Below are 24,374 nucleotides of genomic sequence, written 5' to 3' on the forward strand. Positions count from 1 at the left end.
AACTCTGACCATCTGCATTTCCTTCATCAGGGAGATTGGAATGAATAGGCCTGGGGATCTGTGTCCAGAGTTGCTTGGTCTGAAGGCATCTTAGTTGACCCCTTCAGTCCTCTAGGGGGCACTCTAGGCCTAACAAGAAGCAAAGACTTCCTGGTGGTCCAAGTTTGAACAATTAGAACAGAAATCATGTGAGCCAGTCCAATTATAGATAGGAAAGGTGGGGAGAGAGTGGGGACCAGGTCTGTGTAAAGCTCATCTAAGGTTTTCAGTTCTGCCATTGCATATCAACTTCAGACGTCTGTAGGCCATGTCTCTAGAAATCCATAGATTTCTTAGAATCATAGTTCTTAGAGACAGGTGACAGGATAGGGATAGTCTGGATCTTGTGACCAAGGAAATGAGACAGAAAACATTCTGTTACCTGGTATCGGTTGTTATGAATAAAAGTCCCTAACACTACTGGCATTGAAATTATTTCAAAGCCCCCGATATCCTACCTTTTTATATATCTCTGCTCAGAGTGGAGGGAACAAGAAGAAAAAAGGGGGGAAAAAAAGGAACAAAAATAGAAGGAAAGGAAGAGATCAATATTGACTTTGACCAGCAACATGTGACCTGGCCCGCCTGAGCTATGTGGGTGAAAGAGTATCCACCAGTAGCACAGGAGAGGTGGAGAGGTGGAAATTAAATCAGAGGGAGCGTCATGCAGAAATGTATTTTTCGCCAACAAAATTCTGGTTGGAATCATTTTTTATGCAGGTGTTGACTGCCTGTTTGGTTTTCTAGAACTCTTCTGACTTCAAGAAATTGTAGTTACTTCTGCAATACACAATGCATGCTATCAGATACTTTTCCTTTGTCAGTATTTATACATAGCTGAATTCTCACATTGTCTAAATGTGCAGTTTGGGGAATGGAGTGTCTCTTCCCTATGAGTCTTCAAAGTTCTGTGTAACTTCCTTTGAGATACTGACACTTCTAGAAGGATCATTCAGCTTTCCTCACATGGTAACCCATAAATCTTACATAAAGGGTTTTCAGAAAAAACGCTTATATCTTCCTTTATTGGAAATATGGCACCTACCTCTCTGCCTTGTTGGCAAGCACACTTTTGGAGAGATTACTGTGTGCTGCTACTGGGTCACTGTGGGTGGAGTCTGGAGTTCTGTGAATGACAGAGCTGAGGTGTGATTGGTGCTCAGTCGTTCTGTTGGAAGGGATTGAAGGTAAGAACACAATTTTTCTGGATCCTGGACTCTACACTCTGTGGACTGGAGTGTTCCTAATTCAGCTACTGAAAAAGAAACATGAAGACAGACTGGGGAGTTCTGCAGGGGCTTGTGTGGGTCCATGTTTACTGTGAGTTGCATTCCTCATGGGTATTGGGTGGAGTCCACAGCCCAGTGGTGAGGGGACTGAGCTGACAGAGAACTCCTAGAACATCCTACATCATTGGGATTGGTTCTTTGGATATTTTACAGGTTTGAAAGTGGCACTGGTGATCCCCAGTCATATCATTTGTGTTTTTCCCTTTTCACACAGTGGTGAGAGGGATGACGGTGGAGCAGAGCCCTTCAGACCTGAGCCTCCAGGAGGGAGCCAACTCTACTCTCAAGTGCAATTTTTCTAGCACAGTGAACAGAGTGCAATGGTTCCGACAGAATCCCGGGGGCGGAGCCTTCACCTCATTGTTTTACATATTTTCGGGGATGAAGCAGAGTGGAAGGTTAACCTGCACAGTGGATACTAAGGAACAGTCCAGCACCCTCCACATCGCGGCATCCCGACTGGAAGACTCAGCCATCTACCTGTGTGCGGCGGAGGCACAGTGCTCCGCGGTGATCTGCAGCCTGCACCCAAACTGCAGCTGCGCCTGCAGCACCCCCCCCTCCCTGGGGCGGGCCCCCACAGAAGCTTCGCATATTTTTAGATTTATGTGACAGCACTTTTTTCCCTTCTAAATTAGACCTACCAGTGCTCTCATTTCACTTGCTTTTCTTGCCCTTTTTCTTCCAAAAAGCTCTTTGAGGTCAAAAGTTCTACCATGGAACCTTTGGAGCAAGTGACAGAGATGACCATGTCCAGTACTCTGGGAAGACAGATGCCCTGGCAACTAGCATATAAGTTATTTGTAAATAGCCAAATGGAAAAGGCTTGAAAAAAATAGATGGTCATCAACAAATAGAGAGAGTTGACTAAAATTTTTAGTTACCTGTAAATGTTTTACTATCAAAGGATTAAAGGTAAATGTATTACTATCAAAGGATAGTAATGAGAACATGTGTAATGTTTTCTCCAGTCTGTATTCACCGTTTTCCCCTTGGAAATACAAGTAAAATAAAATAAAATAATCTTATTGAAGGTCAAGCACTCTACTTATCTAATTACATATATTTTTTTATTTTAGTAAGGTAATACCCTGTGAATAAGTACTTTTATTTCATGCGAGAATAAATGAGGATTTTAGAGCATAAGTGCTTTAGTGGAGCTCTTATTATTCTGAAAGTTAGTGAATCTGAGGCGACATAAGAGCTTATCCTCTGAGTACCTGATAGAGAAGACACTTCAGAATCACAAAATCTTAATGATTTCCATTGATCAGTTTTACAATATGTTAACGTATCATTGACAGAAGTATGTATTTAAGTCATTTCTAAATAGCACCTTGTGTGGACGAGCTTCTGAAAATTTTCATTCTGTTCCATGAAAATCATTGCTCTTCCTTGCGTTTTGCATGAATTTATTACTCAAGATTTTATTGTTTTAAAAGATTTTATTTATTTATTTGACAGACAGAGATCACAAGTAGTCAGAGAGGCAGGCAGAGAGAGAGGAAGAAGCAGGCTCCCTGGTTAGCATAGAGCCCGTTGTGGGACTCGATTCCAGGACCCTGAGATCATGACCTGAGCCAAAGGCAGAGGCTTTAACCCACTGAGCCACTCAGGAGCCCCTACTCATGATTTTATAACATAATTCCCAGTCTGGGAAAGGGAGAAGACAGCTTTCAGGATTACCCTAAAAGAGCCCTTCCCTCTTGTAACCAGAGACAAAGACTGCTGACCCAGAGACAAAGACTGCTGATCCGGACCCAAAGTTGAAACTTACATGCAGAAAGATTCCAGCAAAAATGGGATTCCAGCCTGCACTGGCTTTTATGTTGAGAAAAGGGCATTGATAGGAAAGCCTGTGCCCTGAAAATTCAGATGCAAGTAAATGGGCAGACTCCCTGAAGCTGGGAGGAAACTCAGTTTCTTGAGCATGGGACCTGTGCAGTTACACAGCCCCCCAAATCTCCCAAAGAACCCTGACCTTGGTTTGATGCTGTGCCCTCACTGTCTTGAAATTAATACTAGTTTTACCTTTATGCTTGTCTTTTATAAATGAGTCCTATAAGTGGGAGGAACAAGTGCTTGAGCAGAGAGGTACATGTGGCACCAGGACGCAGGCGGGAACATATGCAGGCTCAGCTTTTGGGTCACAGCAGGCTGTGTGTGAGCTGAGCAGTTGACGGGGCCACCTGTGGTGTCTGTGCCTGCTTTGGACTAGCTGGGGCTTTGACATGCAGCCAAGGGTGTAGTAAATATTGTTGGGAAATTACTGCAAATTGGAAGTGTATACCTGGACATTTCAAGAAAGCAGTTTGGCAGTTTCTTATGGGACTAAACATACTCTTACCGTATGATGTAGCAATGAATTTCCTGAGTATTTTCCCAAAAGGTTTTAAAAATTATGTGCACATAAATTTGTACACAGATGTCTTATAGCAATTTTATTCATAATTTCCAAAACCTTGAGGTAAGTTGCAAGTCTTTTAATAAGTGAATCAATAAATAAGTGGTGGTACATCCAAACAATGGAATATGATTTGCTGCTAAAATGTGTCTTTGTGAAGCTGAAAGTCTTCATATGCTTCAATTAAAACAAATCACAACAGATAGATTATAGAAGCAGATATGAGAGTCCAGCTGTTTACCTGTTAAGCAGACATTAAAGTTATGCAAAAATATTAGTGCCACTCTTCTCTCTAAATGTTCTGGTTTGGAAAATATACTTCTATTTTCCAAATAATATTTTTATAAATAAAAATGTTATATATGTCTACAAAAAAAAAAAGAAATGAGCCATGAAGCCATGAAGAGATAGGGGAAACCTGTATGCATTTTACTAAGTGAATACAGTTGATCTGCAAAGACTAGGGAGAGTATGATTCTGATCCTGTGACTTTTTGGAAAAGGCAAAACTATGGAGGGAGCAAAAGATTGTGGTTGTCAAAGGTTGAAGGGAGCAGCAGGGATGAAGAGCACAGAGAATACTTAGTGTAGTGAGCCTAGTCTCTGTGATACTATAATGGTGGATACATACTTACATTTGTTCACACCCATAGAATGCACAATAGCTGAAGTGAACCCTAGATAAACTCTGGGCTTTGGGTGATATGATCTGGCAGCATTGGCTCTTTCACTGTGAAAATTGTCCAGGGGAGGTTGACAATAGGAGAGGCTATACCTGTGTGGGGGCAGGAGTTGCACTGGATACCCAGTACATCAGCCTTGTTTTTCTTTGAACCTAGTTGAGATGGTTGAAAATAAGAGAGTCTTTAAAAAATTAAATTGAGAGATATGAAACTAATATGTATGAAGAGTTAAAGCATTTTTGATAAATGATTCCTCTAGAAACATTACCTAATGAGAATTTTTCCCTGTTTTTTGAAAGATGTTCCCAAGTTTTCATTTTAGAATGATCTCAAAAATTGTGTAGATATCCGTGGCTGGAAATAAGGAAACTCCAAAGTAAAGTTTCAAGGAGAAAGCCAGAATCCAAAAAGAAATTTAGCTGTCTTAAAAAGTGCTTCTCTCTTTCTGTATTAGTAAGCTCATTTACCCCCTCTAGGCTGCCTCAAATGCCAACATTGTTTCTTTCTTCTGTAGGATATATAAATTATATGCCATATATATACACATATATATATACATATGTATATATATACATATGTATATATATGAGATACCTCTCCAGAAGAATATCCTGCCTTCACATGGCTCAGCCATGAAGCTCCCTGATCTCACTGCCTGTGAAGAACTTTCACTCAGTGAATAAATCCCATTTTATTACATTTTCATATGGATTTAACTCTCCTTGATACATTAGTGATCTTATAGAAGAAATGAAAATCCTGATAGGATTTCATCCTGAGGACCATATCTCTGCTTCTGAAGATGCCTCCGCCATTGGCTAAGATCAACCTCAGACATACTCAGTCACTGTGGCTATGAAAATAGTCTTGGAGTTCCATGATGCAGGCAATTTCACCCACTCTGACACTTGTCCACAGTGCACACCACCAGTCATCAACAAATATTTGCTTTGTTATATAGTACAAAAGAAATTTAAAGCTGGAAGTGCCCTTAGAAATTCTTGAGTCCAACTTCATTTACACATCACAGACTGTAACCAAGATAACAGTAAGAAACAATTAGGTATTGAATGAGTGAGGCGAGAAAGAAAGTGGGTTCCTCACTTCCTCTTTGACATTAAACATTTTAACTGTTGATACAGTCAGCTCTCGGGAATCGCAAGGTCTGGAGCAAGACCAGAGGAGGAATAGTCTGAAAAAAGAGGCCTTTGAAATATCAAATGACCTTCTCTCTCTTACTCTAATCTTTGGCTTCCATGTTTCTTTTACAAATGGTTTTTCTCCATAACAGACAAATGAGGACAATAGGTTTGGCAGAAAGGGAAGGGTTTCCATTTTCTTTGTTTAAGAGACTGAATCTTGATTCTTTCCTGAGTTCAAACATGTACACCAGGTCCATCACTGAATAAATAGCAATAGCATCTACCCCTTTCCAACTTACTAACAGTGACTCAGCAGTGTGCAGGCATGTAAACCTTGATCTCCATGTTCCAACTGTACAGTTCATCCCTGATCTAAGATATAATTTCCTTGACAGATAGCTGCCTTAATGCATGTGAGTCCCTCAGAGGCACGGCTAAGAGAACATTTCCCCAGCGAGTTTAGTAGAGATGTGACCACAAGATGGCAGTGCACCTGTGCTGATGCAGAACACGTGGAGGGTTCATTTTAGTGCATCTAATGGACTAGACTATGGCAGAAGCAGAGCCTTTTTTTTTATTGGCTGGTAGACAATGTGGGGCGTTACTCTGTTAGAGGAAAGAAGGGACAGCCTGATACGAGAGGGAGCTGAGCTGGCTGGAGGCTGCAATTCTGAACCTGAGCTTAACTGGGAGGAACCATGAAGACATCCATGGGAACTTTAATCATGTTCTCGTGGCTGCAGCTCAACTGTGAGTTGAGTATATTAGGGGATATTCTTCAGAGCTCAAGACTGACTTTACTCAGGTTTCCTCCACTTAGTGTAGAAAAAGAGCATCCTGAAGAACAATAACCTGGAATCTCTTCTCCTTTCTCTGACCTTTTCTTTCTGCACAGGGTTCAGCCAGGGAGAGAATGTGGAGCAACATCCTTCTACCCTGAGTGTCCAGGAGGGAGGCAGCTCTGTTATCAACTGCAGTTATTCAGACAGTGCCTCAGACTACTTCCCCTGGTATAAGCAAGAACTTGGAAAAGGTCCCCAGCTCCTTACATACATTCGTTCAACCGTGGCTACAAAAGAAGACCAAAGACTCACTCTCTCATTGAATAAGATGGCCAAACGTTTCTCCCTGCATATCAGAGACACCCAGCCTGAAGACTCAGCTGTGTACTTCTGTGCAGCAAGCACACATTGCTTCCCAGGCACCTTCTGCCTGCACTCAAACCTGGGACTGGGGCAGCCCCTGTCCTCTGACACAGACTTTCAAGGATAGCTTTTGTGCTGTGTGTGTCTCTAGGTGAAAGCTAACATGTTAGACTATTAAGATGGAGATGACCCAAACAGGGTGAAAACATTTTGTTGGATGATTCTTGTTTTTGGATTTTTGAAGTGATTTAATAATGTTTTATTTTGAAATTCAGGTTTTCAGGATGACTTCTTATTTGCTAGTCAGACTCCTTTCCTACAAATAACCAGTAATACAGTCCTTATTATGGATGGCTACTTAATACTGTGTTTCAAAGTAAAATTTATAATTTTTCAATTCTAAAACTTACATGTCAAATATAGAAATACAGAAAGTGCAAATATGAAAGTGATAATTCTGTAATCACATAATATTGCTAATATTCCTTTTAGGCTAAAAATTCTTATTATAATTAGGATCATGATTTTTTTCACTTTATGCATTTTGATTTGATTATTCCACACTTCATCAAGTCTTTCCCTCAAACATCTGCTTTTTTTAAATCTACTTTTTTAAGTTCTCATTTAACATGGGCTTTAATATGGCTCTGTGGTATATTTTAATTAATTACACTTTCAAATCAATTTTGTTCCTCTGTATTTGGGGCAATATTTGACAGCCATTTCTTTTTCTTAAAAAGATTTTATGTGTTTATTTGAGAAAGAGAGGAAAAAAATAGAGTGCAAGTATGAGTGGAAGGAGGGACACAGGGAAAGGGAGAAGCAGATTCCTCTCTCAGCCTGGAGCAGGATCCTGGGAACCTGAGATCATGACATGACCTGAAGTCAGCTGCCTGGTTTACTGAGCCACCCAGGCACTCCTTGACCACCATTTCTATGTGCTTTGATTAATGTCTTGTTCAAAAATTGTGCCCCAGTTTTTCCAAGCACACAGGTGGTAAGTACTATTTGTGTGTTTAAGGGGAATTTAGATAGGGAGTGATCTGACAATGTGAGCTTCAGATAAAGCTCAGAAATCTGTTCTCATTTACACAATTCTGTATGTTATCTGTTCACAATAACTCTCTCATACAATTTAGGACACGGAATTTTGTATTTCATTCATTTCTATATTTTCAGTACCTAGGAAAACTTCTCCACATAATAGATTATCAATAGATGATAACAAAAGAAGGAAAGGACAATTCTGTTACTGACTCATAATTTTAAGCTTTCTGTTTGAATTATATTTATAAATTAATTTGCAAAAAATAAAAGTCTTTAAAGTATATTGGATTATTTGATTGTTTGAGTACATAATGTTTCTTTCCATTTTTATGTCTCTCTTAATGATGTTCTGCTGTTAGAAGATTATTCAATTTATTCTTGAATTTGTAATTTTTTGTTATCATAATGAGAGCCTTTATTTCTGAGATATATGGTAAAATTTTTGTATGCATTAGTACAATCTACTAATAATAACCTTACTATTAGTAGATTGCACAAAGGCATTTGGACTAATGGCTAATGTAGAGATGATGTGCTACCAACCTCCCTCCACATGTTCATGTTCGACTGAATTAAACATTACTCACCGTAACATATATTTTAAAAAATCATTTCTCTAGTGTTGCAAAGAAATCAATGGAATGAAATAAAATGAGTAAATATTTAATTCTCTCATTCCTACCCCTACCCCTTCTCAAGGGTCCTGTCAAGGTCCCTCCAAGTCTTCCTAACTAACAGTGGATATAATTGGTCATTGGTAGGGTGACAGTGGTTCCTCTTAGCTGAGATATGGTTGCTAGGTATTTGGTAACTGGCTTTCTCTTACTGGTGAAGTCCCCAGATTAAATTCAGCTTATCACATCTGACCAAAGGAGGTTAGAACTGTAGCCCAACATGTCAATGGGCTTGTTTCCTTCCCTCCTTATACCGCCAGCTCCTGTGCAGTAGAAGGAAGATGACTCCTGATCAGTGCCTTTCCTCCAAGCCTGATAATGGAGTCAGAAGGAAGCATGCTTCTATATTATTCTTTTGTTTCCTCTTAAATCAATTAGAAGCAAGAGAGAGGGTGCAGTTCCCACAGGTTTGAATGCTTGATCAGACTGAGGTGAGAACTGATACAGTGGAAGAAAACAAGTGTTTTAGCCTGAGTGTGCAATGAGTCTCAGATCCAGAAACATTCAGGTTTAAACCTTCATCATGTTTGGTGTATTTGTTTCTTACATCTTGGGACAAGGTAGTACAAACTTTTAGGCCTTCTCTTGATCCTGAAGCCAGACTGGGTGCCAAGAGTCTCCCTTTTGTTTGCTTTCTCTAGGATGGTGCTGACTGAACTTGTGTGATTTCTCCCAATCCGGGAGAGTGGGGCTGCTCTTTGTGCATTCTCACTAGCCGCTTACAAAAGCTCACTGCTGTTGCCCCACTGTGTGCACTGGTAGGGGGCCACAGGATGGGGTGATGTGTGGGTGAGGGACTGAGTGTTGTGTGTGCTCATGGACCATTTGTGGGGGTCTGCAGGCAGGCCATCTCCAGTGGGTCATGGGCAGATTCCTAATGAAGGCTGTGCCATGGTTTGTAGGGTCCATGTTAGGTACTACCTCTCAAGAGCCCTGGGTGCTGTTCTGCTGGGAGCACCCCACTCCCCAGTGAGCAGTACACCTCAGTATTCTGGATGGGTCTAGACGATGGTTCTCTTTGGCAGCATCCTCCAGAGCTTGGGAAGACAGATGTCACTCGCATGTTCTTACTTCCCTCCATGGGGAATTCACAGGCTGGATCTTCCATATACATGCATCTCTGGCTTCTGCTGATTCTCTAGACAACCTCAGTTTAAGATCTCTAATATGAATAACTTTTTCAATTCTTGTCAGCGAAAGGTGCATGATGTCATACTAGTTCGTAAACATGTAACCAAGGATCCATTTCTTGTACTTTATTTGCTGAACAGATAATAAGTAGCACCTAGTAAGATCATTTCACTGATCTCAATGGCAACTTGTTCTGGGATTTTGTTCAGAGCACCAAAGGTTAAGGTCTTGTAAAGGTGAATAAATGAAAGGCCAGGAGAGAAATCTCTGTCTGAATGAAAGGAAAGGGCCAAGGGCTTTCTTATCTATTTTAGTCTGTGATGCTGAATAAGTATGGGTTGCGACATCTGAGTTATGTGGGCTACAGTGAGAAATTTATGGTAAGACAGCATAGGACATTGTGAGGGTAGGATGCAGGGCCACCTGGGATAAGGGTAACATATACCAGACACTACTAGCTGTGAACTACATTAAAAGCATATCGACTGACACTGACTACATCATTTTTTGTCAATTGACGTGGCCAAGAGATATTCACCAATTTAACCACTTGAATTAATTTTGCTTCTGGTAAGTGATTGGATTTTATAAGGAAGTCCAGAGTAATAATTGCATGATCAGTCTGGTATTGTCTATTTCAATATTTAAGATAGGATTATTAAAAATCTATTAACTCGGAATTTGGTCCGAGAGTGTTTAAAACGTCTGTCCTGGACATGGACACTTGTTGAATGACAGAAGCAAAATCATGAGATTCCCTTCACTGAGAAATCTATTAGAGTTGAATAATGGGAGGAGTAATGAATATTTCACACTTATTCACCCAGCTGGTAGAAAAATGTTGGGTGTTTTTAGAATGTTATAGTCTATCCCTTAGAGAGGAGGCCAGTTTGTACTGTATGTGGTTCCATCATATTTCATGCAGACATATGCAATGAAGGTCTGAAGATGCTTCAACCAATTTGCCTGAAGCTACAATGATTTTGAGGCAAGGATGTTAAGCCTTGGCTACTTTATCAAGAGACAGACAATGATAGGCAAAGGATCTTCGTTGTCGCCATGATGTAGAGGAATATCCTTGGGGCACAGCCTTACTTTTAGTACATACACAGGGAAAGTTTTATTACAATCACTTATTATATCATCAAGAGTCCTATGGAGGTATATGGGGTCACCTAGGGCACATTCTCTTCAGAACTGAGCACACAAAGCATGGAAGCTTACTCTGGTTCAACTTAGGTAAGGGCAAAATGTAAAGTTAAAGGATTGATAACCTAATGACCAAACTTTGGTGTCTATTCTGGCCTTTCTGAACACAGTGGAGCCGTGGAAACTAAACAGTAAGGAGAAGACCTCGGTGACAGGATCTGTTGTCTGAGGGCTGCCACCTGAACTTTTTGACAAAGAATGATTAGATTTTTCTGCTTTTGGCTCTGTACATAGATATCTGTACAGACATGGGTAGTGAGGAGGAACATTGGCATAACAATAGATACACTGAAAGAGCTACAGTGAATGTCTAAACACTGCCTTCCTGTCATGGGATCTATTTCTACCTTAGATGAAAGAGCAGTATATGTAGTGTGAGGATACGTGATTCCTAATCTTATGTTGTTTTCATAATCCATTACATGGAGTATTTTCATGTAGGTGCCACCCAACTACTTTCATCACAGATGCAATGAATGTACATATCATAGTAGGTTAAACCATCAATCTTCATTTCAATATAAAAATCTGATTTTCAGATGTAATTGTTTCCAAGTTAAGGGTTGTATAATGCAAAAGGATGTGAGGCAGTGAGACTCTCCCTGGCACATTAAGAACTATGACATGACCCCACACAACTTGGTACACCAAATATCCTGTTTCCTGTTCTGGGGCCATAGCAGCACATACACAGCAACCCTTCCCTCACCCTGTCAGGCTCCCCTCACAATGCCAAACCCTGATAGAAGAAGAAGAAGAAGAAGAAGAAGAAGGAGGAGGAGGAGGAGGAGGAGGAGGAGGAGGAGGAAGGAGGAGGAGGAAGAGGAGGAGAGGAGGAGGGGGGAAGAGGAGGGAGGAGGGGGAGGGGGAGGAGGAGAAGAAAGGGGAGCGGGAGGGGGAGGGGGAGGAGGAGAACTCAAACATGTTGCTCCCCAGCCTTCTCAAGGTGTTTGTGGTTGCCATGCGGCTAGGTGGTGAGAAACCCTGTTGGAATGTTCCTCCTCTATGTCCTAAAACAGGGATGATGGGCAGTGTCTTGTGGGTATTGTGGGAAATAGGGATAATAACATGTAAACTACAATTTCTTTGTGCCATATCACTTATTCTGACACCCTTAATTCCAAGTTTTTTCCTTCAGGATCCAGTATTGCCCAGAAGGTAGCTCGAGCCCAACCAACAAAGTTAGTGCTAGAGAAGGGGGCTGACATTCTGAAATGCACATATGACCCCAGTGATCTAAGTGATAGTCTATAGTGGTAGAAGTAGCCCAGCTGTGGAGCGATGATATTCCTACTCATCAGGATTCTTAGAACCAGCAATGTGCTATCCTCCTAAGGGGACTAAAGGGCCTGTTCTGTGTTCGTTCCATCTTATTAACACCTCTAGCATAGGTGTGCTCAGTTTCCACACTGGAGGTTTACCTGCTTCTCACCAGTCTTATCCACAAATGATCATAATTAGGGACTCTTAGGGAGACACTGTGAAGGAGCAGAGTATGAATTTTTCTCTTTGTCTGTCCCTGCCCTTGACTTCATCACTCCTTCAAAAGCACATTTTGCCAACATGTGGCTCAGTTTGCACACTTCCAAACCCTGGGGTTTGAACAGTGTTTCACACTCCAAAATCCTCATTTTCTCCATTTCCCTTCTTCTACCTCTAACCCCACTCCTGCAGTGCCTTAAAATTTGGATAGTAATGGATGCTTGATAATTGGTCTTGCATTGTAACACCCTCTTATGTTTACTTGGAAGGCATATGAGTAAAATAGAAATCTTAACAAGAAACTCTTCAAATTTTTTAATCACAAACTTTTACCATTTTAACCTACTATTTACCATTTTAACAATTTTCAAGTGTACAAATCAGTGGTATTAAATACATTGACATTGTTGTTCAACCAGCACCACCATTGATTTCTGGAATTCTTTCCATCTTTAAAAACTGGATATTTGTGCTCATTAAACAATAACTCTCCATTACTCCATCCTTCCAGTCCCTGGAAACTGCCATTCTACTTTCTCTTGCCATGAGTTTGACTGCTTTGGATACCTCATGGAGGTGGAATTATGCAGTATTGGTCATTTTGTGACATATCATTTAACATAATTACTGCAGGTTTCTTCCTTGTTGAATCACAGACAGAATTTCTTTCCTTTTAAGGCTGAATAATATTCCAGTGTATGTCATACCACATTTTGTTTATCTATTCCTATCTGTTGATAGACTTTTGGGTTACTTCTACCTTTTGGTAGAAACAGAAATTCATAAACATCTCAATATTCTGAGTATATTGCCAAATTCTTTCAATTTTTGAGTATATACCATATGTGGATTGCTGGATCAATGGAGGCACCCAGGTGCCCCCCAACTCTTGGTTTTTGGCTCAAGTAGGATCTCAGGGTCTTGAGATTGAGTCCTGTATCAGACTGAAATCTTGGCATGGAGTCTGCTTTCCTCTCCCTCTGTCTTGGACCCTCCCCTCTTTCTTTCCTCTCTCTCTCCCTCAAATAATTACAAAAATATCTTTTTTAAAAAGAATCTGAGATCATTTTGTGGGATTCAACATCATTTATGATGTTTCTTCTGTCGAGAGTTCATATATTTCATTATTGAATGATTCTGATTTTCCAGAATATTTGACTATTAAAATTATTGACTATAAAATAGTATGACTTTTACTCTGGAAAACGTTCATTAAAAAGATAGTATTCCTTACAATTGCTAACTTTTATGACCAAGTAATATGGTGTTTCAAGTAAAGGCTATTTGTTCATTTTTGTTTAATTTAACAAATATTTAGGGAGTGCTTAAAAAATTACAGTCACAGTTCTAAATATTGTGGTACAGTGCCAAAAACACAGAATCACGCAGAAAAGGACCTGGTTTCCTATTACTTTTTTCCATATTCAACTCCAACTCCTTTCCTGGCAGTCAGTGGGTTATAGGCCAGCCCACATGGACACATGAGAATATGAAGTAAGATGCTTTAAAAAATTGCTATCCTCCAGCTACAGAAATTCCCTGGGGTGCTGTGTTAAAGAACTTCCATATTAGGTAGAGTATTAAGAACAAAATAGACCTGAGAAGTCAGGATTGCTGTTGTCCAGACTTCCAAGGGCCACCTGCAGCCTGGCTTGTGCCTCATGAAGTCAGGGATGAAACAGATGGCTGACTTGGGGAGGATTCTGGGCAAGATGCACGCATTTTAGTCCCTGTCCACCAGGGGGTGCAGCTTCCTACCACAGTCACATTTCCTGTGTGAAATGTGGGCTTCCACTGATCATTTCTCTGTCACTCCAACCTTTCTTCATGGTAAGAATGAGGAACATTTTTTAGGTGACGTTCCAGAGATGAAGTGTTCTCCAGGTTTCATGACTGTGGTAGTCTTAATGCTTGGTAAGTACAATGCCTCTTAAAATTTGGATTCTTTCTTCCATTTTGTCAGCAAAACCTTTAACCATAATTTTATCCAAGAATTTTATGCCCAAGGTGACACAGATATCTTTTCTTTTTCCTCAGGACAAACACATGGAGACTCAGTGACTCAGACAGAGCATCAAATGACCCTCTCAGAAGAAGCTTCTCTGACTATAAACTGTACTTTGTCAACAACACAGTCCCCCACTCTTTTTTGGTATGTCCAGTATCCAGGAGAAGGTCTAGAGCTCCTCCTGAAAGCCTTGAAGGACAAAGAGATGAAACACAACAAAGGTTTTGAAGCAACCTTGGACAGCAAATCTAAATCCTTCCACTTGGAGAAAGGCTCAGTGCAAGCCTCAGATTCAGCTGTGTACTACTGTGCCATGAATGACACAGTGACAGGGACTGTAGGGGGAGCTGAGCACAAACTCTGAGCAGGACAGGGTCCTGGATGCTGAGCATCTCTGACTGGTCCATTCTGGTTTCAGCACAATCTGTGGTTGTTTGTCCCTCAGTGTGTGGTTGGAACAAAAATCATACAAACAACTAGAGCACAGGAACCAGAAGTAACATTCCTCAACACCAGCTGTTCCTTAGTGACACTGAGAACAGTTTGATGCCAAGAGTTCCCCAGTCAGAGCATAAGTAATTTCAAGGTAAATGCACATAACAATGAAGTGGTCTCTTGCTCATCCTTGCAGTGAAAATCCAGCCCCACAAGTTGTTCATGGCACCCTGGTGTGTGTTGTTGTGTCTATGGCACTTTTAGAGAGACATGGTATGCCTGAGAAGGTGGTGATGCCTAATGTCTTCCTGACAGAGAATGGCAGGAGAGGTGATGGGAGAGCTTCAGCCCCAAACCAGGATTTATTAGAGAAGGAAGGAAAGGGAGGAAAGGAGGAGGAACACATGAACCTGAGCAAGGAAAATAGAAGGCAGAGACTTCTGCCCTGCTTTCTCCTCTAGTAAATCAGTTGACAGACTCAGGCTGATAATGAAAATAAAGCGGTGGGTGCAGAAACAGAATGGAGGAATTGGCTCATGTCCTGGCCAGTTAAATAGATCAGTAAGATCTATTTAACTATTTAAGATCTGACAGTAAGAACTCAAGTCAGACCCTTCTTAGTACCCATGTGAGAAATCTGAGAGAAAATGCTCTTGCACTGAAGTTTCCTAACAGTATAGGTGAGTAGGTGACACTGGGAGGGAAATCCTTTATATTTCTCTAACTCCTGTTTTGCACCCTCTCCCAGAGGGTCATAATCATGGGTTTGGGAGAATGTTTAGGAATCAGTGAAGTTATGTAATGAATAATAGAAAAACAGTGTCTGTATTGCAGTACAATACTTTGCCAAAAACGTTGCAATATTCTTTATTTTTAAAATATTATTTATTTTATTTAAAAAATTTTTTAAAATATTTTTAAGAATTTATTTATTTTAGAGCAAGAGTGAAAGACAGCCAGGGGCTTGGGTGGAGGGGGTGTGGGACACGGAGAGAACATCTCAAGCAGACTCCTCACTGAATAGGGAACCCAACACGGGGCTTGATTTCATAATCCTTAGATCATGACCTGAGCCGGAAGCAAGAGTGAGCTGCTTAACCATCTGAGCCATCCAGGTACCCTGTAATCTTTAATTATTATCCACTTCAGTAGATTTTATGAATGAGCTATGATCAAAATATTAATATATTTACATATATATTTGTACATATTCTTGGTTTAAATTAATTTTTGTTTAAATGGTTTAAAATATAAACTTTTAAAAAACTTCTATAAATATAAATGCGTGTCAAAATGTACTTCAAACAATTGAAAAGGATATATAATAAGAATTTTTCTCTGACACTGGGATATAATGGCAGACTAGGAGTGCCTGCTGGTTCAGAAGGCAGAGCTGCAACTCTGGATCTCGTGGTTGTAAGTTTGAGACCCATTTTGAATGTTGAGACTACTTAGAAATAAAATCTTTTTTAAAAAAAACATGGTAAGATGGCGGGGAAGTAGCAGGCTGAGACTACATCAGGCAGCAGGAGATCAGCTTGATAACTACTCTAAACATTGCAAACACCTACAAATCCAATGGGAGATCGAAGAGAAGAAGAACAGCAATTCTAGAAACAGAAAATCAACCACTTTCTGAAAGGTAGGACTGGCGGAAAAGTGAATCCAAAATGACGGGAAGATAGACCACAGGGGGAGGGGCCGGCTCCCGGCAAGCGGCGGAGCAACAGAGCACAAAATCAGGACTTTTAAAAGTGTGTTCCACTGAGGGACATTGCCCCAGAGGCGAAACCAGGGTGAAACCCACACAGGGTCAGCGTGGCCCCAGGTCCCGCAGGGTCACAGAAGGATTGGGGATGTCAGAGTGTCGCAGAGCTCACAGGTATTAGAACCAAGAAGCCGGCTACAGAGACAGAACCGAGGACTGAACTCTCAGCTCGGGGTTACCTTGAACCGGTCGCGGGCTGGGTGAGCTCTGAGTGCGGCTGGAGGCCGGGGATACGAGAGTGATTGGGTGCTGTCCTCTGGGGGTGCACTGAGGAGTGGGGCCCCGGGCTCTCGGCTCCTCTGGGTCGGAGACTGGGAGGCCGCCATTTTCATTCCCGTCTTCCAGAACTCTACGGAAAGCGTTCAGGGAACAGAAGCTCCCAAAAGCGAACCCGAGCAGATTACTTAGTCTGGCCCCAGGTAAGGGCAGTGCAATTCCGCCTCCGGGAAAGACACTTGAGAGTCACTACAACAGGCCCCTTCCCCAGAAGATCAACAAAATATCCAGCCAGGATGAAGTTCATCTATCAAGGAAAGCAGGTTCAATACCTAGGAGAGCAGCGGAATTTCAGAGGAGGAGAAAGCAAAGCACGGAACTCATGGCTTTCTCCCTATGATTCTTTAGTCTTGTGGTTAATTCAATTTTTTTCCAATTTTTTTTCTTTCTTTTTTCTTCTTCTGCTAAATTTTTTACAACTTTTACCCTTTTCTTTTTTAACGTTTTTGACTAGTTTATCTAAAATATATATTTTTCTTTCTTTTTTACATTTTTTCTTTATTTGTTTTATTTTTTAAATTTTTTTCTTTTTTTCTGAACCTCTTTTTATCCCTTTCTCCCCCCCCCCCCCCAATTTGGAGTCTCTTCTGATTTGGTTACAGCACATTTTTCTGGGGTCTTTGCCACTCTTTTAGTATTTTATTTGATCCTTCATATCCTCTTATCTGGACAAAATGACAAGGTGGAAAAAATCACCACAAACACAAGAACAAGAGGCAGTACTGAAGGCTAGGGACCTAATCAACACAGACATTGGTAATATGTCAGATCAAGAGTTCAGAATGACAATTCTGAAGGTTCCAGCTGGGCTCGAAAAAGGCATGGAAGATATTAGAGAAACCCTCTCTGGAGATATAAAAGCCCTTTCTGGAGAAATTAAAGAACTAAAATCTAACCAAGTTGAAATAAAAAAAGCTATTAATGAGGTGCAATCAAAAATGGAGGCTCTCACTGCTAGGATAAATGAGGCAGAAGAAAGAATTAGTGATATAGAAGACCAAATGACAGAGAAGAAAGAAGCCGAGCAAAAGAGGGACAAACAGCTACTGGACCATGAGGGGAGAATTCGAGAGATAAGTGACACCATAAGACAAAAAAACATTAGAATAATTGGGATTCCAGAAGAAGAAGAAAGAGAGAAGGGAGCAGAAGGTCTATTGTAGAGAGTTATTGGAGAGAATTTCCCTACTATGGCAAAGGGAACAAGCATCAAAATCCAGGAGATGCAGAGAACCCCCCTCAAAGTCAACAAGAATAGGTCCACACCCCGTCACCTAATAGTAAAATTTACAAGTCTTGGTGACAAAGAGAAAATCCTGAAAGTAGCCTGGGAAAAGAAGTCTGTAACATACAATGGTAAAAATATTAGATTGGCAGCAGACTTATCCACAGAGACCTGGCAGGCCAGAAAGAGCTGGCATGATATATTTAGAGCACTAAACGAGAAAAACATGCAGCCAAGAATACTCTATCCAGCTAGGCTATCATTGAAAATAGAAGGAGAGATAAAAATCTTCCAGGACAAACAAAAACTGAAAGAATTTGCAAACACCAAACCAGCTCTACCGGAAATATTGAAAGGGGCCGCTAAACAAAGAGAGAGCCTAAAAGTAGTAGATCAGAAAGGTACAGAGACAATATACAGTAACAATCACCTTACACGCTAATAATGGCACGAAATTCATATCTCTCAATAGTTACCCTGAATGTTAATGGGCTAAATGCCCCAATCAAAAGACACAGGGTATCAGAATGGATAAAAAAACAAAACCCATCCGTATGTTGCCTGCAAGAAACTCATTTTAGACGCGAAGACAACTCCAGATTTAAAGTGAGGGGGTGGAAAACAATTTACCATGCTAATGGACATCAGAAGAAAACTGGGGTGGCAATCCTTATATCAGATCAATTTGATTTTAAGCCAAAGACTATAATAAGAGATGAGGAAGGACACTATATCCTGCTCAAAGGGTCTGTCCAACAAGAAGATCTAACAATTTTAAATATCTATGCCCCTAACGTGGGAGCAGCCAACTATATCAACCAATTAATAACAAAATCAAAGTAACACATCGATAATAATACAATAATAGTAGGGGACCTTAACACTCCCCTCACTGAAATGGACAGATCATCCAAGCAAAAGATCAACAAGGAAATAAAGGCCTTAAATGACACACTGGACCAGATGGACATCACAGATATATTCAGAACATTTCATCCCAAAGCAACAGAATACACATTCTTCTCTAATGCACATGGAACATTCTCCAGAATAGATCACATCCTGGGTCACAAATCAGGTCTCAACCAGTATCAAAAGATTAGGATCATCCCCTGCATATTTTCAGACCACAATACTCTGAAGCTAGAACTCAATCACAAGAGGAAAGCTGGAAAGAACCCAAATACATGGAGACTAAACAACATCCTTCTAAAGAATGAATGGGTCAACCAGGAAATTAAAGAAGAATTGAAAAAATTCATGGAAACAAATGATAATGAAAACACAACAGTTCAAAATCTGTGGGACACAGCAAAGGCAGTCCTGAGAGGAAAACATATAGCGGTACAAGCCTTTCACAAGAAACAAGAAAGATTTCAAGTACACAACCTAACCATACACCTAAAGGAGCTGGAGAAAGAACAAGAAAGAAACCCTAAACCCAGCAGGAGAAGAGAAATCATAAAGATCAGAGCAGAAATCAATGAAATAACAAATCAGGTCTCAACCGGTATCAAAAGATTAGGATTATTCCCTGCATATTTTCAGACCACAATACTCTGAAGCTAGAACTCAATCACAAGAGGAAAGCTGGAAAGAACCCAAATACATGGAGACTAAACAGCATCCTTCTAAAGAATGAATGGGTTAACCAGGAAATTAAAGAAGAATTGAAAAAATTCATGGAAACAAATGATAATGAAAACACAACAGTTCAAAATCTGTGGGACACAGCAAAGGCAGTCCTGAGAGGAAAATATATAGCAGTACAAGCCTTTCTCAAGAAACAAGAAAGGTCTCAAGTACACAACCTAACCCTACACGTAAAGGAGCTGAAGAAAGTACAAGAAAGAAACCCTAAACCCAGCAGGAGAAGAGAAATCATAAAGATCAGAGCAGAAATCAATGAAATAGAAACCAAAAAAACAATAGAAAAAATCAATGAAACTAGGAGCTAGTTCTTTGAAAGAATCAATAAGATTGATAAACCCCTGGCCAGACTCATCAAAAAGAAAAGAGAAAGGACCCAAATAAATAAAATCATGAATGAAAGAGGAGAGATCACAACTAACACCAAAGAAATACAGACAATTATAAGAACATACTATGAGCAACTCTATGCCAACAAATTGGACAATCTGGAAGAAATGGATGCATTCCTAGAGACATATAAACTACCACAACTGAACCAGGAAGAAATAGAAAACCTGAACAGGCCCATAACCAGTAAGGAGATTGAAACAGTTATCAAAAATCTCCAAACAAACAAAAGCCCAGGGCCAGACAGCTTCCCAGGGGAATTCTACCAAACATTTAAAGAAGAACTAATTCCTATTCTCCTGAAACTCTTCCAAAAAATAGAAATGGAAGGAAAACTTCCAAACTCATTCTATGAGGCCAGCATCACCTTGATCCCAAAACCAGACAGGGATCCCACCAAAAAAGAGAACTACAGACCAATATCCTTGATGAACACAGATGCAAAAATTCTCGCCAAAATACTAGCCAATAGGATCCAACAGTACATTAAAAGGATTATTCACCACGATCAAGTGGGATTTATTCCAGGGCTGCAGGGTTGGTTCAACATCCGCAAATCAATCAATGTGATAGAACACATTAATAAAAGAAAGAACAAGAACCATATGATACTCTCAATAGATGCTGAAAAAGCATTTGACAAAGTAGAGCATCCCTTCCTGATCAAAACTCTTCAAAGTGTAGGGACAGAGGGCACATACCTCAATATTATCAAAGCCATCTATGAAAAACCCACCGCAAATATCATTCTCAATGGAGAAAAACTGAAAGCTTTTCCGTTAAGGTCAGGAACACGGCAGGGATGTCCATTATCACTACTGCTATTCAACATAGTACGAGAAGTCCTAGCCTCAGCAATCAGACAACAAAAAGAAATTAAAGGCATCCAAATTGGTAAAGAAGAAGTCAAACTATCACTCTTCGCAGATGATATGATACTATATGTGGAAAACCCAAAAGACTCCACTCCAAAACTGCTAGAACTTGTACAGGAATTCAGTAAAGTGTCAGGATATAAAATCAATGCACAGAAATCAGTTGCATTTCTGTACACCAACAACAAGACTGAAGAAAGAGAAATTAAGGAGTCAATCCCATTTACAATTGTACCCAAAACTATAAGATACCTAGGAATAAACCTAACCAAAAAGACTAAGAATCTATACACAGAAAATTATAAAGTACTCATGAAAGAAATTGAGGAAGACACAAAGAAATGGAAAAATGTTCCATGCTCCTGGATTGGAAGAATAAATATTGTGAAAATGTCTATGCTACCTAAAGCAATCTACACATTTAATGCAATCCCTATCAAAATACCATCCTTTTTTTTTCAAAGAAATGGAACAAATAATCCTCAAATTTATATGGAACCAGAAAAGACCTTGAATAGCCAAAGGAATATTGAAGAACAAAGCCAAAGTTGGTGGCATCACAATTCCGGACTTCAAGCTCTATTACAAAGCTGTCATCATCAAGACAGCATGGTACTGGCACACAAACAGACACATAGATCAGTGGAACAGAATAGAGAGCCCAGAAATCGACCCTCAACTCTATGGTCAACTAATCTTCGACAAAGCAGGAAAGAATGTCCAATGGAAAAAAGACAGCCTCTTCAATAAATGGTGCTGGGAAAATTGGACAGCCACATGCAGAAAAATGAAATTGGACCACTTCCTTACACCACACACGAAAATAGACTCCAAATGGATGAAGGACCTCAATGTGAGAAAGGAATCCATCAAAATCCTTGAGGAGAATGCAGGCAGCAACCTCTTCGACCTCAGCCATAGCAACATCTTCCTAGGAACAATGGCAAAGGCAAGGGAAGCAAGGGCAAAAATGAACTATTGGGATTTCATCAAGATCAAAAGCTTTTGCACAGCAAAGGAAACAGTTAACAAAACCAAAAGACAACTGACAGAATGGGAGAAGATATTTGCAAACGACATATCAGATAAAGGGCTAGTATCCAAAATCTATAAGGAACTTAGCAAACTCAACACCCAAAGAACAAACAATCCAATCAAGAAATGGGCAGAGGACATGAACAGACATTTCTGCAAAGAAGACATCCAGATGGCCAACAGACACATGAAAAAGTGCTCCACGTCACTCGGCATCAGGGAAATACAAATCAAAACCACAATGAGATATCACCTCACACCAGTCAGAATGGCTAAAATTAACAAGTCAGGAAATGACAGATGCTGGAGAGGATGTGGAGAAAGGGGAACCCTCCTCCACTGTTGGTGGGAATGCAAGCTGGTGCAACCACTCTGGAAAACAGCATGGAGGTTCTTCAAAATGTTGAAAATAGAACTACCCTATGACCCAGCAATTGCACTACTGGGTATTTACCCTAAAGATACAAACATAGTGATCCGAAGGGGCACGTGCACCCGAATGTTTATAGCAGCAATGTCTACAATAGCCAGACTATGGAAAGAACCTAGATGTCCATCAACAGATGAATGGATAAAGAAGAAGTGGTATATATACACAATGGAATACTATGCAGCCATCAAAAAATGAAATCTTGCCATTTGTGATGACATGGATGGAACTAGAGGGTACATGCTTAGTGAAATAAGTCAATCAGAGAAAGACAACTATCATATGATCTCCCTGATATGAGGACGTGGAGATGCAACATGGGGGGGTAGGGGAATAGGAGAAGAATAAATGAAACCAGATGGGATTGGGAGGGAGACAAACCATAAGTGACTCTTAATCTCCCAAAACAAACTGGGGGTTGCTGGGGGGAGGTGGGGTTGGGAGAGGGGGAGGGGGTTATGGACATTGGTGAGGGTATGTGCTATCGTGAGTGCTGTGAAGTGTGTAAACCTGGCGATTCACAGACCTGTACCCCTGGGGATAAAAATACATTATATGTTTATAGGAAAAATAAGAAATAAAAAATTATTTTAACAATAAAAAAACAGGGTACACTAATAATGCATGCTTACCTCTTGATATTTCTGAAGCTCTATTAAAAAGATAGTAAAGACATCTTAAAGGGCAGAAAGGTGCAAACACAGAGAGAAACCGGACAGAAGCTATCAGCAGGCTGTGAAGTCAACCAGCTTTAGAAAATGAGCTGTTTATGGAGAAAAGCAAACTTGCATGAAAGAGTAGATAAGGAGAAACCCAGGCTTCCTGTGAAAGCACCTCAGTGTTTGCTGTGCCTCCTGGAAAGGGTCAGGGAAATGAAGCACCACACATTTTTGGATAATTGAGGAAGACGGTGCTGCCTACGTTGGTGGGTGTGTACATATGTGAGTGTGTGTGTGTGTGTGTGTGTGTGTGTGTGTGCTTGCGTGTGTGTGTGTTGAAGGTATTGGGGTGGAGGGAATAAATTAGGTGAGCCACATGAGAAAATTTTAAGTCACAGAACAACCATGCACTACACGGCCCTTTATAAGAAGCAATGATCACTTCTAAACTCAGCACAAGACTGCAAGTTGGTATTTGAGGAATTGAGAAGAGAACATAAAAACTTTCCACACATCTTGTGTATTACTAAGCTTTTTGATTTTTGCTCTCCAGTTCAACTTTCCTCTTCTTCTTTTTTTTTAAAGATTTTATTTATTTATTTGACAGACAGAGAAATCACAAGTAGGCAGAGAGGCAGGCAGAGAGAGGAGGGAAAGCAGTCTCCCTGCTGAGCAGAGACCCCCCCCCCCCCGAATGCAGGGCTGGATCCCAGAACCCTGGGATCAGGGCCTGAGCCGAAGGCAGGGGCTTAACCTACTGAGCCACCCAGGAACCCCTCAACTTTCCTTTTCTTAGAGAAATTCTTCCCTTCCTCTCTGTAACCCCTGACAACCACCGATCTTTTTATTGTCTCTATAGTTTTACCTTTTCCAGAATGTCACATAGTGGATATCAAACAGAATGCAACCTTTGCAGATTGGCTTCTTTCACTTAGAAATATGCATGTAATTTTCCTCCACATCTTCCCGTGGTTTGATAGCTCATTTCTTTTCAGAACTGAATAAGATTCCCTTATCTAGCTGTACTATAGTTTACTTACCCTTTCTTCTACTGATGACGTCTTGGTTGCTTTCATGTTTTGCCAATAATAAATAAAACTGCTACAAACATTTTTGTGCAAGTGTTTTGTAGACAGAAGTTTTCCTGCCATTTGGGAAACACTAAAGATTGTCATTTCTAGATGATATGGTAGGAGTCTGATTAGCTGTGTAAGGACCTTCTATGATTTTGTTCCAAGTAGGCTGGACCATTGTGCATTCCCATCAGCCCCAAATGATGTTTCTTGTTGCTGGACATCCTTGTCCATGTTAAAATAAAAACCAAACTGAGCAGCCTTGAAAGTTCCCTGGGCAAAGATCACTTCCAAAATCAGCTTAGC

At 40.5% G+C, this 24,374-nt stretch overlaps 2 gene segments (V, D, J or C); both read left to right on the forward strand.

The window, feature by feature from the left end:
- Nucleotides 1-1,232: 1,232 nt before the first annotated feature.
- On the forward strand, nt 1,233-1,940 carry LOC123943618. The segment is given in 2 exon segments: nt 1,233-1,359; nt 1,543-1,940. Coding segments are annotated over 2 exon segments (450 nt in total).
- A 4,266-nt stretch (nt 1,941-6,206) lies between these two features.
- Nucleotides 6,207-24,374, forward strand: part of LOC123943619 — a 31,108-nt gene continuing 12,940 nt past the window's right edge. Inside the window, 1 exon segment of the V gene segment in view lies at nt 6,207-6,306. Within this exon segment, the coding sequence occupies nt 6,255-6,306 (52 nt within the window).

The sequence above is a fragment of the Meles meles genome, chromosome 6, assembly GCF_922984935.1.
Source record: "Meles meles chromosome 6, mMelMel3.1 paternal haplotype, whole genome shotgun sequence".
NCBI lineage: Eukaryota > Metazoa > Chordata > Mammalia > Carnivora > Mustelidae > Meles > Meles meles.